The 15,406-nt window shown below is 47.8% G+C and overlaps 1 protein-coding gene across 1 annotated transcript; it reads right to left on the bottom strand.

The window, feature by feature from the left end:
* Nucleotides 1-932: 932 nt before the first annotated feature.
* Nucleotides 933-7,031, bottom strand: LOC133885898 (protein NRT1/ PTR FAMILY 2.3-like). The gene is made up of 4 exons (XM_062325664.1): nucleotides 6,805-7,031; nucleotides 6,480-6,697; nucleotides 5,811-6,367; nucleotides 933-1,916 (listed from the first exon to the last, which is right to left on the bottom strand). The coding sequence occupies exons 1-4, from the start codon at nucleotides 6,929-6,931 to the stop codon at nucleotides 1,106-1,108; spliced, it is 1,713 nt and encodes a 570-aa protein (XP_062181648.1). The 5' UTR covers nucleotides 6,932-7,031; the 3' UTR covers nucleotides 933-1,105.
* Between the last annotated feature and the right edge of the window lie 8,375 nt (nucleotides 7,032-15,406).

Genomic DNA, 15,406 nt, shown 5'->3' with positions numbered 1-15,406 from the left:
CGGGAATGTACTCCCCGAGGTCGGCAAGTGCATCCGCCATGCTCTTCATCTTGCGCGAAGGTACGGAACTCGGCGTTGAGATGAAGGGCTCGGGTCTCCCGGTTGCCGAGGAACTGGTGCTCAATGCCGAGCCAGGCTGTATGCGCGGTGTTTCCATGAACACGGACGACGTCCATGAGCTCGGGGGATGTGTTGGCTTCGACTGCCCTCGCCAAAGTGTGAGAACAAACAATACGAAAGATCCCCCCCCCCCCCCTCCTCCCGGGGACATGTTAGGCTTCGGCTGCCCTTGCAGTGTTTGGATCCTGGCAGCAGGATGAAGGGTGGATCTCTTCGAATGCTGTGTCGCTCTGCCCCTCTTTAACTCTAAACTTCTCGTGTCAGGATGGGGATGAAAGGTCGGTCCCACAACATTGCACAAATTGTGTCTGTTTGTTGAGTGTAAGGGAAGTTGCCATGTGTTCCTTCTATTAACGAATGCATTCTTGTATTTTCGATTATTTATCAACCCCGAGAGATTACCACCTATCCTGTTGGCCCAGAGCCTTTGAGAAAAGTTTGCTGAAGCTATGTATAAGGCTTACAAGACGGTAATCTTTTAACTTCGTTTGGATTCTTTTTTCTTGGGCAGCAAAATATGGAGGCCCTCCTTAACAAGATGGAAGCTGCGACTGTCCAGAGGTGATAAAGCCTGAAAGGTCGCATAATGTAAGGTTCGATGATTGACCAAGCAGTTTTGTCTGAAGGCATGTCTCGAATTATTTTTCAGACATTCACCTATGATAATGGTTGATCAGGATCACTGAGATCAACCATTGGAAGCTCTAGTGTAGCAAAGTACAGTAGTGTGATTTCAGTTTACTTGACCCAGGATACTGCCGTAATAATCAAAGATATGCCACTTTGTGTGGCATCCAAGAGGCGAGGAACAGATCAATGCATTTGTCTCATAATATCTTATTGCACAGCTTGATTTCTTCATAGCTTAAGTCTGACACGAAACATTTGTTCAGTACGCCACCGTACAACACACAGGATCCAAATATAAGTAACTGGCCAGAATGCAGCGAGTGATGCCTGATGGTCCTGATCTTGACATCTTCCGTCACTTGCCGACGTTCTGGTACTTGTACAACCTCGCACATAGCAGGTAGTACCCGAAGTTGACGGACACTAGCACGGCGAGCAGCCAATAGAAGTTCTCCAGCCTGGAAGCGTTCATGTTGTCCGGCAGCCACGCCGTGGTGTGCCGGACGATGCCGACGAGGGCCGTGCTCAGGTAGAACCCAAGCGCGACGATCATGGCGACCATGCCTGTGGCTGTGTTCTTTAGGGACGGTGGGAACTCCTGGTAGTAAAGTGTCACCTGCCCGGGGAAGTGTAGAGCCTCGCCGGCACCGGACAGCGCGAAGGGCAGGACCAGCCACATGGCCGACAGCGGTGACACCCACCCCGGGTTGTCCTCCTCGCCGTGCGCGCGCACGGTAGCCAGGCGCCGGCGCTCGATGACGGCGGACGCGGCCATGCTGACGACAGTGAGCACGTGGCCCGCGCCGATGCGCTGCAGCGGCGTGGGATTGTGCCCCGTGAGGCGCCGCCACAGCGGGAGGAGGACGCGGTCGAGGAGGCCGAGGGAGACGACGACGGCAATGAGGCACCCTACGATCATGGAGCCCGCCGGCACGGTGAAGCGGCCGACGGCGCGGTCCATGGCGAGCGCCTGCAGGATGGTGAAGTTGATCTGCACGCCGATGGAGACGCTGAGGAAGATGGCCGCGCTCCAGAGCGGCAGGATGCGGAGCACCGCCTTGAAGTCCTCCACTTGCTGCACCGTGCAGATGCGCCACGGCCGGGCCACCAACCCGTCCGCGGCGATGACGTCGCCGTCGGTGATCAGTGCAGCGCGGTTCAGGAAGCTACAATTAATTGCTGGTGATGTCATGGCCAGTGTTACTCAAACAAAAGGATTAAACTAAAGTAATCAACAATGCAAACCAATAGAAATCGCAACTTTGCTTGACTACATTGAGACTTTGGTTGTGTTATCTTTGAAATTAGATGCTAATATTTGTCGTTATTTTTTTTTAAACGACTAATATTTGCCGTTATGGTTGTCGTGGTTCGTGATGGATGGAATTGTTTTCTTGGTCTGTAATGTTCTTGGTTGCAAGTAGAGCTGGAACTTTCCGCGGTGCCATCCGATGATGCCAACGGCAACCCTGCCAATTTGCCTGTGGCCTGCAGCCTGCCCCTGCCAGTGTGCTGTCCCCTTCCGGAGCTGGGTCGCTCCATGTAAGAAGCTTTTCATTTTATTGATGATATACACTTGATCTTGATTACTCGACTACTTATTTACATGTTAAAACCAAGATATTTTGAGTTTTTGATATGTACCGGGAGGGACAAGTTTGGTTAAAACCGGCACAAAATGAGAAAAGAAAAACTACAGTGCAGCAGCTAACATGTGGAAGAAGTTGAAAGGCAAGACTCTTAGCATACTCTTTCGTTTTTCAAAGAGTAGAGCCCCCACACAAACCCAGTCCCATCGTGCGCACATACTTAGGCCGTCCGCGGCGATGATGTCGCCGTCGGTGATACGTGCAGCGCGGTTCAGGAAACTAAAATTGCTGGTGATGACATGGACAGTGTTAATCAGAAAAAGGGATTAAAGTAATCAATAATTCAAACCAGTAGCAATCACAACTTTAGTTGACTACGTTGTAAGTTTGTTTATGTTATCTTTGAAATTAGGTGCTAATATGTGCGTTTTTAGTGATGGTTGGAATTTTTACCTTGTCTGAAATGTTCTTGGTTGCATATCTTGATTAAATGTTCTAACCTGCTCTTTCGTTTTCCAACGAGTACAGCCCGCACACAAGAGTCACATCATACGCACGCACAAGACCAACGGACCAAGCGTGCTCTACACGCACTCAGACCGCTAGGGCCCCGATAAATCGAAGATTATATATATATAAAAAAAAAACTGTTCTTCCAAAGTACACACTCCCTATTATAATATATCATATAAATAAATTAGATATACTTTTTTATCACTATGAGTATACTTATATACTCTATACTCATTCTAAGATGCTTCAATGTAAACTAAATGAAAAAATTAAAAAAATCTATCATTTTTAATAAATTTTAATAATACCTTTATAATTGTACATAAAAATATAATATACTAAAAAAAGTGCAAACCACCTAAAAATGTATATATATCAATTTTATGATTTTATATACTCACATGCTCTATATACATACTATTTATTAAATAAGATACTTTCTATGTTATAAGATATGTATGTGAAAATACATACTTCCGAAAATACCAAATATGCTTTATATATATACATACATGTATTTTCTACTAAATGCGTAGGCATGTTTATTGTGAAAAACTAGAGGAAATCGTATCAGCCCTACGGACATACGGATCATTAATAAACCTGCATGACACTGATGTTTTGGAGACAGGACTTGGTTAGCTGACCAATCCAAGATACTGCCCTAAACAAATGCTACTAAATGCACTGGAGACAGGACTTGGTTAGCTGACCAGTCGAAGATACTGCCCTAGAAAAACAAGTCCAAGACACTGATGTTCTGGTTATAATAAACCTACATGATCTTGGAATGTCCTTTCCCGATATCAGCCATATTATAGAAGCGATCGATAAGATGCCAACATATCACCATCTCACTTTTCTTGTGATCACTGTGGCTAGTATAGCATAATATTACGTAGCTCCCTAATACGGCTAATATAAAAGTTGCTGTCGCTGGATATTTTCTGGCTGGCTTGCAGCTTACAGATTTGACTGGCCTATGACAGTGGAAGCCCATATGCATCAAGTTTAATGCAGTAAACGTATTCAAAGCAACGTGCGTGCTAACACCGTTTGACATTAGGCCATGAGCCCTCTAACTCGTATTGTTATTAAGGAAAGTTACCACCTGCAACTATGTGGGTTTTTAGAAACCCCATACAACTATTCTTTTGTTAGTCTCAAGCCTACATGTTTTCTTCCATGTCAAATACCCACCTATGATCGTTGACCATGTGCAACACACTGCTTGCATGGCTCTTAACGTGACCTAATGACTTCCAACTAGATTTCTAGTGTGCATTTCTTACTCGCGTATTTAGGTGAATTTATTCTCTTCAAGTGTGCAATAAATAAGGTGATATATTAGATAAATGGTATATGAGACATTGGAAGCCAGGCTAGAAGCCGCCACGCACCGGAAGGCATGAAAAAGCGACATACATGCAGTTTACAACACTAGGTGGGTATTTAACATCGAAGAAAACTTTCAAGCGGGAGCTAGACTAACAACAAAATAGTTGTAGGGTTTCTGACAAACCCGTAGTTGCAAGTCAGTTTTTACAATTTGCCCTTAGTTTTTATTTGCGTAGAGATGTGAATATTGCTCGATCTCTGTATCAAGACTTAGTTACACTGTACTTCAATTGTAAAATCGAATGATAACGACAATTAACCATATGATACAATTTGTTATCTCTTTGAATATCTTTGATTAACTTATTAAATAGTTCATCGATAATGCATTTGTACCTACTGCAAGTGGTACATAAACTGTCTCTAATTGTGGTGGAGATGTGAGGGTACGATTACACCCACCAGAGTTTAAATCATGATACCTATAATTTACACACGAGTGGGCGCTTTCGTGGATATGCAAGTGTGGTGTGTGTGAGTAGTGGTTTCTGCATGTGTGCATTGGAAAAAAAAAGTGGTAACAAGTGCAGCAAAAACTCATGCGCTTCTGAATAAAGCGCAGGATCGTGCTCTGTCGATCACTCCTTTTCAGAGAAATTGGAGGAATATATGCTTGCTGCACGTGGAAAGGTAATGCAAGGCTTGAAGTGTGGCTAACTTTGGTGCGTTTATTATCCTGCTTGCTCTTTGTTCTGTAAGCAACTTGCATTCTTATGATTAATTTGTTCTCATATCTTGTTAGAATATATATATCCTTCGGCAATTGGCGACAAGTTCTTCATCTCTCGTTAACTTATTCTTACATTTAGTGTTTTGGTAATCCGCGTGTAAGGCGAGCTTTGACAATAATATTGTGAAATGGAGGGATGAGTGACTATTCACAGATCTCAAGTAGACACCTCTGGTTAGGAAATACTCCTTGCGCCAAATTAAAACATACTATAAAGCGAGTGTCACTTAGCAATAATATAACGCTTTTTCTATTGCTCAGTGGACTGAAATCGCCACTAGTTATAATAGAGACCGGTTTGAACTGCCGCTGGCAAGGTTATGGTTCCGAGCTGGTTAGGGTTCGAGGGCAGGCTGGGCATGAAGGGAGCTCTAGTGGCTGTGGCTAGATCAGCGTTGGGTGAAGGTGTGGTGGTGTGACAGTGGCGCTGCCAGAGTCACATGTGATGAGAGGGAATTGAGCGGTGCCAGTGACGGGGATGACAAAGAGACGGCCGAGCACCGTCGGGTGAATGACAAGGGGCCAATGGCTAAGGATTTGGTGATATGAGCGTCGCCGGAGATGGCGAGAGGAAGGCGGGCGGATGCGAGGAGAAACCACTTGGTGAGAGAAAGACAATGGGAAGGAGGGTGAAGAAATAATGGCATCCACTGATTTTGATCCGATGGCTGAAAAACGTTTTTCATTCGACTGTTTAATAGATGGTCCCATAATATAATGATACTTTAATTACCTATCCATTGCCTAACCTTGTCTAAAGTTTATTATTCTTTCATCTTCATGCATGACATTGTACCGGACATGCAAATTAAAGGCACAATTTTTCTTACCTAAAGCTGTCGCTTGGAGCAAGATTATCGTCGCTAGTCTTGCCGTCGCCGTCACTGTTCCGTAGTCCGTGGTAAAACTTCAACTCCTCTGACGTCGCCACGTTGACCTTCCTCTTCATGGCGGCGGCGACGGCCACCCTCGCGAGCCCCGTGAACGGGCTGCCCAGCACGGCTGGCCGGCGGTAGTACCGCGTGCCGAGGAGCAGCGCCGCGAGCCCGACCACGGCGGCAGCGCTGGAGATGCCGAACCCCAGCGTCCACGACACCGAGTCCTGGATGTACACGATGACCGTGGAGCCGAGCACGGAGGAGGCGTAGAAGAAGATGAAGAACCAGTTGAAGAGCACGTCGCGGTCGGCCGCGGCGTCGAACTGATCCGCGCCCATTGTCGCCTGGTTGAACCGCGAGCCCGCGGCGCTCACGCACATCAAGAACACGCCGGCGTACAGCGCCGCCATCTGCCCCGCCGAGGCCGGCTGGCACGGGCCGGCGCCCAGCTGGCACGACGCCGGCCGGAGGCCCCGCAGGCTCGCGGTGAGCGTGAACACGACCAAGGCCTGTGCGCACGCATTAGTCAAGCACGATAGTTAGGACGGCACGATCCGATCGATATGAGCTCTTGTGTACGAATACGTACGGGGTACGTACGTGAACCAACTAACTACTCACCAGGACGGAGAAGAACATGGAGACCGCAACGATTGGGTAGCAGCCGAAGAAAGCATCGGCGACGATGGCTCCGGCCACCGGGGCCAAGCTCAGGCAGCCGGAGATGATGTTGGAGATTTGAGCCGCGTCGACGCTTGGCACGTTGTACTCCTTTATCAGGTAGACCACTAGGTTGCTCAACGCGCCGCTCGTCGCCACACCCAGCCCCAGCATCGCCACTGAACCATGCATGTCATGTCATACACACACGCACGTAAATGTAACAAATATTCCTCAAGTTCCAACAAGCAACAGGCACACGAGAGAGAGAGAGAGAGAGAGAGACCTCCGAGGAAAGGGAAGGTGATCCATCCACCCTTCCTCCTGGGATCGCCGTTCTGCTGCAGGGACTCGTGATCGACGGCGAGGTTACGGCGAGGCGGAGGTTCTTGCGACCTGCCGTTCGCTTCCATACCGCCGAATTTTCCTATGGCGTTCAGTACATGCAATGATTGAGATGGCTAGAACGTGGCCACAGAAATGGCACTAAGGTAACACTTATTTATAAGCAAGTGTGAGAACTCAGAAGTCAGTGTGATAGTACTCCGTAGATCATTGTGTCCCCTGCTGATGAGTAGTAAACGGTGGATAGGAGTTGGTCACCTCACCGGCCCATATGTCCCTTTTCAAAGGATAAACGCTGGTGGGGGTTAGTATTAGCTGTAAACTTGTCTAATCTATTAGCAAGCATTGTCACCTCGTAATGTATTTATAGAGCTGCCAAAACGCAGCAAAGGTTACAGATTCGGAATACAACTTCATCCGGCTGGTTTTGATCATATGCGATAATAAACAGATGAACTCATATTACTACAGAATCCCACATAATAGCTGTCACCTTCAGTGTCAGCTCAAAGGAATCGGTATTGAAAGTGGTATCAGTGCCGGTTCTAAAACTCCCGCCCACGATCGAGGGGTTGAAGTTGAGAACCGGTACTGATAGTGGTGTTTCAGTACTGGTTCCTTATTAAACCGACACTAATAGCATCCTACAGTATATATAGCTCATCTTCTTCTTCGTCTCGACCCAGAACAAAGCCGCCACCGCCGCAGCCCACTGTTACAGCGCCTCCTTGCCATTTTTTTTTGGCGATTCAAGTTTTTTTTTACGTGGGAGCCTTCAAAATTTGAGGAGTCAACTGTTTTAAGGTTAGTGAGATGATCTATATTTCATTTTTGGATAGATTACTTGGTAGATTGCTCTAGGGTTGATGATGGATGATGCTTGTTCCATGGTTATGGATTTAGAGATGTAGTTGAGATCTAATTTAGGTAAAGTTTGCAACTTTGTCATTGTTACATGTATAGAGATGATCTACATTTGATTCTTAGTTGGATTTTAGTTGCTAGATTGCTCTAGTATTGAATTTAGGTGGTTGTTAGTTGGTGTTGAAATTTGGAATGAGCAAGAGCTCAAATATCCATGTAAATTAGAGAAAGATCGCAATTTTATTATTGTAGATGATTTAACGTGTAGATTAAAAGTCACATGTAAATAGAGTTAGGTGCCTACATTAAAATCTAGAGACAATTGCAAATTTACCACTTATAAAACCGTTATTGCCATTAAAAAATTGCAAAAATACCGCTAGAACTGTCATTCGAGTGGCATCCAAAGAATAAAAAATCAGGGAGGTATTTGCAAAATATCCCTAAAATCTAGCTCTAATTTTCTAGTACGTGGATTGCGTATATTTTTAAAGTCATGAATTTTAGTAATAATCGAGTGGATTTCCTCTGTTAATTAATCAATGTAGTGAATTTAACATGTACCGTTGATAAAATATTGTGTTGTAGGGATGGCACGTCCACCCACGGGTCGTCAGACTCGGCAGCCTTTGGAAGGCCCAAGTACTGGAAGGAGATGGGCCCTCAAATAGGGATCAATCAGGATGCGAGGTAATTCGATGAATATGTTTTAGATTTTGAAATGTTTAATGATTATAAGTCCAATGTGTTTAATTATAATGATTTTCATATGGACCGGTCATGGATGTACAAGGAACGAGGGCCAGAGTTCATTGTTGGCATCGAGGCTTTTTTGAGGGCTGCTGCGGCGTACAAGAAGCCAAAACGGAAGCGTGACGAGCACTATATATGTTGTCCGTGTGTCGACTGCAAGAATGAGAAGCAGTTTTCAAACATAGAGTACATCCGTGTACACTTGATTCGCAGGGGTTTCAAGGCTGGCTACACCCGTTGGACTGAGCACGGTGAACTTGTAGATGTTGGGTGTGAAGGGCAACAAACAGTCGAAGGAGACGGAGGCAACAATTCGACGGCTAATGAAGACTTCGATATGTCAGCATTTGAAGATACTTTTATCGAGAACGATGATTGTGACACTTTTGTTGGCAACAATGAAGAAGGCATAGAACAAATGTTGCGCGATGGGGGGGGGGGACTTCACCGGTGAAAGACAACATCAAAAGTACCAACGCATGATAGAGGACTCTAAAACACCAGTTTACTTGAACTGTAAAGATGAGCACATCAAGTTGCATGTGGTGCTGACACTGATGTAAATGAAGGCTAGCAATGGTTGGGCTGATAAGGGCTTCAATGAATTGTTATAATTCTTGAGGAAATTGCTTCCAGAGGGGAATGTGTTGCCCGAAAACACGTTGTCTGCCCGTTGGGATTGGAAGTAGAGAAAATACATGCATGTGAAAACGACTGCTTGTTGTTCCGCGGCGAGGATGCAGACTTGGAAGCGTGTCGCGTTTGCAATGCACCACGGTACAAGAGCAACGTTGATGATATCGAGAGCGATGGCGTGGGGTGAAGAGAAAGAAGAAAAGACCCCCGTTAAGGTGGCTTGGTATTTCTCTATAATCCCCCATTTGAAGCGATTATTTGCTAACAGAGTGAATGCCTGTCACGGCCCAGAGTTCTAAAACATGTAATTAAGTGCTAATGGGCATCATTAGCATCATTTGCTTTGTTTTGAGCAGTGTGGACATGCGATGTGAATTTAATCGAAATTGGTTAAACCAGGGTTAACCGATGCGTTGTAAAGCATCTCCCAAAACCTCTATGGAACATTGGGCTGGTGATAATTTTAGAAATTAATAGATGCCAGGAGGATAATATAAATGAATTTTCCCAAATTTTTGGGGGTTGTTTTCAAGGCATAAAAATCAGCACAAGTTTGAAAAGCTTGCCTCTTTGGAGAATTTTCATTTGAAATTGGTGCAAGCTTTCTGAGTCAAACAAGTTCAAATGGGTTCCTTATGAGTTTTAGTTTCCAGCAAAATTTGTTTTGCAAATTTTGGACTTTGGGAAGGTGTTCAAATGGATGGCTAAAGTGGTGGAGATATTTTTGCCTGGCGGTTGCTGTTCATGCGGGACCCACTCGTCATCCTCCCTCCTCACTCAGCCGCGCTGCTTCCAGAGCGCGGCGCCGGCTTTGTTGACTTCCGCGGCCGGCAAACCCAGCACGCCGTCGAGTCACCGGCCGAGCCTTCGAGTGGAAGCGTCGTCGGCCTTAACCCCCCCCTGGACGCTCTCTCGTGGCTCCTCTCTCTCTCTCCCTCGCTTTCTCTCCCTGTCGCCCAGCGCACCACAGAGCAGAGTCGCTTTGCACCGCGCCGCCGGCCAAATCCGACGCGCCACCGGCAAGCTCCCTCGAGCTCCAGCCGCGAGAAGCGCAAAGAGGGATCGTCGGAGCCTCTCCAACTAGTTTCCGTGCGAATCCCCTCCCCTCTCGGTCGAATTTGGCGAGCTCGTGCCGTCTTCCTCGGCGCCGGCGGCCTCCCTCCACACCTCACCGTCGAGCCGCCTCGTTGCTGCTTCTTCGGCCCAGTGAAGCGCTCGGTGAGCTTCCCCATACTCCTGTACACCTTTTGCGCATGCCGCTTTCCCTCCGTCCCGTCGTTGGCGCGTGAGTCCGCGACGACCGGCTGCCGCCGCGCCATAGCTCTCGCCGCCGGCCGTGCCACCGTCGAGTTCTTCAGCGTTGGGCCACGCCATTTGGTCCACGCGCCCTCGTAGAAGCTATAGCTGCCCTCACCCGAGTCTGTTGCGTCGCCGTTCGTCTTCGGCGCGTCAAAGCCGTGCCGCCGCCGGATTGGTTTTGCCCCTCGCCGTCGATCGCCGTGCTCCGGCCATCGCCGGCGTCGACATGTACCCCCACCGTGACCACGTGCTCGTGCTGGTGCTGTTGCCACCTTCGGCCGGGCCGTTCAGACCGCCGTTCGCCGCCGACGACGTCGCCCGAGCCGCCGGTGTGGGGTACTGGGCGCGGGTCAATTTTGACCCGGGTCAAACCCACCGGGCCCACTGTCAGCCTCAGTGGCTAACCGGCCGGGTGTGCAAAGAAATATTTCGGGCATTTTTATTAATCGGGAAAACTCCGGAAAATGCGAATTAGAATATTTGTTTAATGATTAAATCGGCTGAAGACTTGAAAAATGCATAGGAAATTATGTAGAGCTCCAAAATTACTAAAACCAATTTTGTTGGTTTTGTTGTGTCATGGTCTGTCCATTAAAAATGCCAGTGGCCATGAAATAGGTGCTGTGAATTATTGAGTTAATAAATTATGTCTAGGCTTTGATAATTCCTAATTAAAGTTTGGTGTTTCCAAAATTGATGAATCTAATTTTGTTGGCCTTGTATTACCATACTCTGCACATGAAAAATACTAGGTGTTGTGAAAGGTATAATTAATTTTATTCAATTAATGAATGGATTTAATCTTTAATAATTCATAAACAATTTTTGATGAGTCCAAAATTGGTAAATCAAATTCTGTTAGTCTTGTTAAATTATGCCATGTTCATTAAAAATGCTAGGGTTTATGAAATGCTTACTGAGGATTAATAAGTTGTTAAATGTTAAACAATAATTCAAATAAGGAAATCCTTCAGGCTTTTAACTCATGGCATAAGTGCATTGCATCTCCGCTGCTGTCTTACAGTGAAGCATCTTTCATTGCATGTCATTCATATTCATTACATTGCATGCGTGATTCTTTTAGGGAACTTCGACCCGGCGAACGAGGCTGTACCCGGAGGTTCCCGCAGTGGTGATCGTGACTCGGGTAGCTGTGAGCAGCAGCTAGGGCAGCAAGGCAAGCATCTATCATATTGCACCGTGTCTACTTGAAAATCTAATATGTTATCTATGCTTATGTATACATTGCATGTGTCGGGTTCCGAGTTGGGTAGAACCTATGCCTATGCATTCTTCCATTTCGGTCACGTGTCATGAGTTATTCCATTGGAGCCTAGTGGTGTCGTCGCGGTCTAATTTTAGTTCGCTATGCTTAGTGGTACTTAGGCTTTCCGGTAGAAGTCGACGACGGCGTCCACCGTTGTCGCGAGCCTAGGGCTTTTTACCTGTTCACATTTGTGGTTATGTTGATGATGTGTCGGTTGTTGAGTGGTGAGTTGAGACGAGGTGTGGGCGGTGTTAGGGGTGTCATCTGCTCACGAGGAGTCCTCAGGCAGTTCGGGAAGGGAACCCGGACACCGTAGACCGCTTGCACCGGTTAAGCACCGATCGTCGGTGTCGTCGGCTTTAGCACATACCTTACTCACCACATGCTGATATAATGGTAGGCGAGCCGATTACCTTCGCAGACGTGGTCATGTGGGCCTCGTCATAGACGGTGTGAGTCCGGTTTGAGTCCGGGCTTCTAGCGGTATTAGTTTGCTCGAGGAGTAGTTCTAATACCGTCTCGCCGAGCTATGGTTGATCCGCATGGTTGGGCCTGGTTGGGAAAGGTTGTCACGGGTACCCCCTTGTGCGCATCTTAGCGGGTGGCACAAGCCGTATGGTCCCTGTGTCGTGTGGGTCCAGGAGTATCCCCCTGCAGGGTGTATAATCAGTTCGAACTGCCGCGCTCTCGGTCATGAGCATCGCTATTGCTTATCTCCACCGAGCGACCATATTTTGGTCGTAGAGTTTCGATGTGGGTTGTGGCATGGTTGGATTGGGTGGTTTGGTCGGTTTGTGGTCGGTGATTTGGTGGTATTGGTTTACTTTTATACACTTGTTGTTTACATATCTGTTATGGTCAGTTGGTTGGCAGGGTTTGAGTTGGTGGTTGGTTAAGTTAGTTGCTTACACCTAGAATCTAGGTTGCTTACCGCTTAATGAACTTAAACATGTTTTAATCCTTGCTACAGCTTTAAATGCATGATCCTTGGAGTCGAGAATATATATATACTCATACTGTGTAAGACTTGCTAGTACCTTCGTACTAAGGGTGCTGCCCTTAAGTTGTTTTCAGGTTCACCGGTCGGCGAGGAAGAGGCAGTTTTCGGCTACTTTTTGCCTGCCGATCCGGGTGGCGGGCAGGGGTAGCACATTCTACTCCAAACTCCGGCGCTTTTGGTATGGAGCCTAAGGGCATCCGGCTTCATACTCTTTTGTTGTATAGGTTTCTCTTCCGCTGCGTAGTTGTTGTTGTTCCTCTTTTGTTGTAAATTGTGTAAGCAGTTGCATGTTTAATAATTGTAATTCAGTTTAATTACTTGCTCTCTATTAAACTGTGTTGGGATATTTGAGTTGGAAGGCATGTGTTCCGATCCTGGGCACAAAACACGTGCCGGGACTACCGGAATGGTATTCTGATTAATCGTCGAGGTTGTGATTGTGAATAATGATCCTCCTGATGATTAATTAGAATTCCATTTGGACGGTTCCTCACAGCTTGGTATCAGAGCCTGGTTTAGTTCAGTAGCCTAAACATAATTAGTACGTTGTTTAGTAAGTCGACAACTCCACCTAAACAACCCACAATTTATGTTTACGCCTCTTCATGTTCAATATGTATTAAACTGCTATCGTTTATGCCCCTAAGTTAAAATGCGTATTATGAGTGACGTTTATATGTCTTATACCACATTGTTTTGCTTTCGACCCTGCATTGATTCATGTTGAGCATTGCATCTTCGGCTTTGCATCGTCGGAAGGTAAGGTACGACGCTCGGTGGCGGTTAATCACCGAGGGCTCAGCCGGATGCGAGGCAGGGGCCCGGCATGTTCCGTACGGTGATCCGTACGGGAAGTGAATACGCTAGCAATAGCGTATGAACATCCACCATGCGATGGGAGACATGGTCGTCTACTCGTGTGGCGTTTACACGAGATGTTCCGTAGGGTCTACGGAAGTGAATACGTCGTTGTCGACGTATGGATTGTCGCTTGTACGGCATGTGGTACAAGGGCCGTTCGCGCTCTTACCCTTTCTAGCGCGAAGGGTACGTTCTGGATGTTATAAACTGCCTGTGGTTTGATGTTTGCAGGTGCGGCTCTTATTTTGAGAAAGAAGCGGTAGTTAGGTTCGAGCATGCATCATTTCATGGCATTCATGGATGTATTTATGTTTATACATGTGTTACGGGGTTCTAACAATATATCCGGCGAATGCATTGTGCTAAGTCGGAATTTGACGTTTCCCCTTTGTTTGCATTTCAGAATGGTTATCACTCGGCGTGGTGGGGAGGTTCCAGAGGGTTCCGGTCAGAACAACCCTCCTCCACCGCCGACCATGGCGGATGTGCTCATGCAAATCGAGCAGAACCGCCAAGCAAATCAAGCTCTCCTCCAGACGAACCAAGCGCTCCTGGAGGCTCTCGTGCGCAACGCGGCTCCTCATGGAGGAGGTGGAGCCGTGCGCCGAGACGACTTCTCGGACTTCTTGCGGACTCAGCCGCCGGTCTTCTCGCGAGCTGAGGATCCTCTGGATGCCGATCACTGGCTCCGGACGATCGAGCAGAAGCTCGTTCTTCTTCACTGCGAGGATCACGAGAAGGCGCTCTTCGCCGCCCATCAGCTTCAGGGCCCGGCGGGTGCGTGGTGGTCCGGCTTTCTGGCCATGCACCCCGCCGATCACCGCGTGTCGTGGGCGGAGTTCCGTGAGGCCTTCCGCTCGTTTCACATACCTAGTGGTCTCATGGAGGCTAAGAGGCGGGAGTTTGAGGACCTCAAGCAAGGAGGTCGAGCGGTGATGGAGTACGTGCAGGTGTTCAACCACCTTGCACAATACGCTACTGAGGAGGTCAGCACGGATGCGCGCAAGCAGCGCCGCTTCGTGAATGGCCTAAATTCGAAGATGCAGGACCGGTTGTCTGCGCATAAGTTCGTCGACTTCAACGAGTTGGTGAGCACGTCGATCACGGTGGAGCTCAAGTATAAGAGCCACCAAGAGGAGAAGAGGCGGAAGAGGGGTTCCTCGTCTTCTGTGGGCGGTAGCTCGCAGCGCGCCCGCACTGAGAGCCAGCCTCCACAGTCTCAGGTGCCGTCGGCTGGCTACCCACGGCCGATGTGGTTTGTACCACGTCCTGCGTTCTTCGCTCCACAGGGGCAGGCTGCACGACCAGCCGGCTCCCAAGTGAGCGTGACCGGTGGCTCAGGTGGTCCGTGCTTCAACTGTGGCCGCGTCGGCCATTTCTCGAGGGAGTGCCCGTATCCGAGGCCGGGAGCCGTGATGGGTGCCCCACGACCACCGCCGGCTCAGTCAGCACCGCAGTCTTCGCAGGCGACCCACGTTCCCAAGCGTGGTCGAGCTCGCCATACTACCGCCGACGAGGTTCAGGAGGGTGACACCGTCCTGATGGGTACGTTGGATATGAGTTTCAACTCTGACATCTTTTCTGCAGTGGTTTTGTTTGATTCAGGAGCCTCTCACTCCTTTATATCATCGGATTATGTTTGGAAGTGTGGGTTGAGAGTCAGTGCTACCCACACACCGTATCTTATAGACGCCCCGGGGGCCAAAGTTCTAATCAACCAGTGTGTGAATAAAGCGGCGGTAATTGTCAACAAAGTGCCTTTCTTTGTCAATCTGTTAGTAATGGACTCGAAGGGAATTGATGTTATTTTGGGAATGAATTGGCTCTCCAAGAATAAGGCTGTGTTGGACTGTGCTCGGCGAA

This window comes from Phragmites australis, chromosome 11, assembly GCF_958298935.1.
Source record: "Phragmites australis chromosome 11, lpPhrAust1.1, whole genome shotgun sequence".
In the NCBI taxonomy this organism is placed as follows: Eukaryota; Viridiplantae; Streptophyta; class Magnoliopsida; order Poales; family Poaceae; genus Phragmites; species Phragmites australis.
This window is presented reverse-complemented; position numbering and strand designations above follow the sequence as displayed.